This window comes from Fulmarus glacialis, unplaced genomic scaffold (genome assembly GCF_000690835.1).
Source record: "Fulmarus glacialis isolate BGI_N327 unplaced genomic scaffold, ASM69083v1 scaffold34254, whole genome shotgun sequence".
In the NCBI taxonomy this organism is placed as follows: Eukaryota; Metazoa; Chordata; class Aves; order Procellariiformes; family Procellariidae; genus Fulmarus; species Fulmarus glacialis.
Window position 1 is genome coordinate 10,123 of NW_009209287.1, and position 2,085 is coordinate 12,207.

At 35.1% G+C, this 2,085-nt stretch overlaps 1 protein-coding gene across 1 annotated transcript in view; it reads left to right on the plus strand.

Moving 5' to 3' along the window:
* CEP76 (centrosomal protein 76kDa) overlaps window positions 1–676 on the plus strand; it is a gene marked incomplete at its 5' end in the record, with an annotated part of 10,139 nt that extends 9,463 nt beyond the window's left edge. Inside the window, 2 exons of the mRNA XM_009576777.1 lie at window positions 1–78; window positions 538–676. The exon at window positions 1–78 is cut by the window's left edge and continues 161 nt beyond it. Of these exons, the coding sequence (XP_009575072.1) occupies window positions 1–78; window positions 538–676 (217 nt within the window). The remainder of the gene's footprint in view (window positions 79–537) is intronic.
* Window positions 677–2,085: the final 1,409 nt, after the last annotated feature.

Consider the following 2,085-nt stretch of genomic DNA (forward strand, 5'->3'; position numbering starts at 1 on the left):
TGATGGTCATACATTTAAAGGGTTTCCTATCCATTTTGTATACAGAAATGCCAGGAGAGCATTTGCCACGTGTCTTCGGTAAGTTTAAATATAAAGATATATATATGTTAAAACCAAATAGTAATAATTATGAATTGCAACTCGGTTTTTTTTGATAGTGACATTTACAGAAAATTAATTTCCTTAAATGAAAACTGGAAGAAGAATTGTGTAGTATATGTAATGGGTCATGGGGTATAGAGCTTTTATGTTATTGGTGAGTTCAGTGATGATAGACTTCTCATGGGTTAAATTAAAGAACAAGGAGTTAATTTAATTTATCTGCACTTCTTAAAAATGATCAGTGGTGGCCTTGTTTTCCTCCAAGGCAACAGCCCCTGCACTATAGAACAATATTATTATTTGTAATGACAGACTCATGACACTCATTATTATTTGAGTGTTAGTCACATTCGAAATAACTGCACGTATGTAATTGAACATTTTAATAATAGCTTCGTAACATCTGTTACTCTTGTTTTTCTTTTTGTCAAATAGGTCTCCTTTTTGTGAAGATATAATCTGTTGTAGGGGAGACCAAGTGCGACTTGCAGTTCGTGTACGAGTGTTTACGTACCCTGAATCTGCATGTGCTGTTTGGATCATGTTTGCTTGTAAATACCGCTCTGTCCTTTGAAAAAAAACAAAATCATTCAGACCTTTTTAGATCTGCAAAATAATGTATGTGGGTATAAAATTATGCAATTAAAAACTAATACTGTATTTTATATAAATGCCACTGATTTTGAATACCACAGTGTGTGTATTGAAGAGGATTGTGTACACAGTAGTGATTGTATTTATAAAGAGAATTTATTCTTATTTTTAATAGAAGTTACTTTTAATACTTACAGGAATGTTGGTCAAGTTACTAAAAATGTGTGCATAAAATACTAGCTTCTCTTCTGCAGTTCTGAATCGGTGTGAGAATTCATTTAGAAAAAGGTCTGTTTTACCTCTCCTCTCCCTGTAGCGTCCAGGGTGTATGTTGTGAGGGACTGAGACCCAGAAATACTGAAGTTTAAGCATGTGTCCTTTCCACCAAAAAATTTATTTCTGCCTTTCTTGGACCTAGCAATAATTCTACGTTCAGCTTCTAAGAACAGTTCAGTCAGGTACAGGTAATCTTGTTAATCTATGAATTTAATAATTCATGGATTTTTTTTTTTAATGTTTTAAATTAAGACTTGGATACCTGAACATGTGACTAGGTGTGCTGGGGTAGATAAAGTCATTTAACCTGATGCCTTTTTCCTGACTTCCTAGCTTAGGAAGTTTCTCAGGTAGAAGTTGTAGCCAGGCTATTTTGCTTAACAACCATTCATGACTTTGTCTAATTCTGACAACTCGGATCCATACTTAATTATTCACCTATGGTTTTGTTTGTCTTAAACCTGTGGATGATGATTTTGCTGAGTGTCTTTTAGTCTTCATGCTTTGAGAAATGGCAAGCAACTGCACTTACTGAACTTCTCCATACCATGCCTCTCATGTTTTTCACCACATGGACTCCAGACACCTCTTTTTGAGGCTGAAGAATCCAAAACTATTTGATTTCTTCTATAGAAGCCATGCTGTATCTTTGATAGCCCATGTCCGCCTCCTTTTGTTCTACTTGTAAGAAAGATCCAATTCTTTCTGCTAGTGCTGGAGCAAAAAAAAAACAACTAATCCTAGAGAAGCTTGCCACACATACAGCAGGAGTGAACGCTGGCATTTTGCATGTACGTTTAATCAGCAGTGTGGTAGTGTGACACTATTTTAGTCTTTTTTTCCAGAAGTGTTAAATACTGCCTACTGCAGCGCTTGGGTTTTAACTTGAGATTTTAATAGTACATTATGTACTTACTGGCCCTGCTGCTGACAGGCTTAAAATACTTTACAAATCTGGTTTTGTGTTATCTTCCTTTTTATGCCTGAAAGATCAAAATTTATTCATTTGCCTGTTACACAGTGTACAAGACCCTGATCAAAGCTTCAGACAGTACAATTATATCTAATATAAGGTGAAAGGTTGAATCATATTGTATGGTGGATATCGCTAAA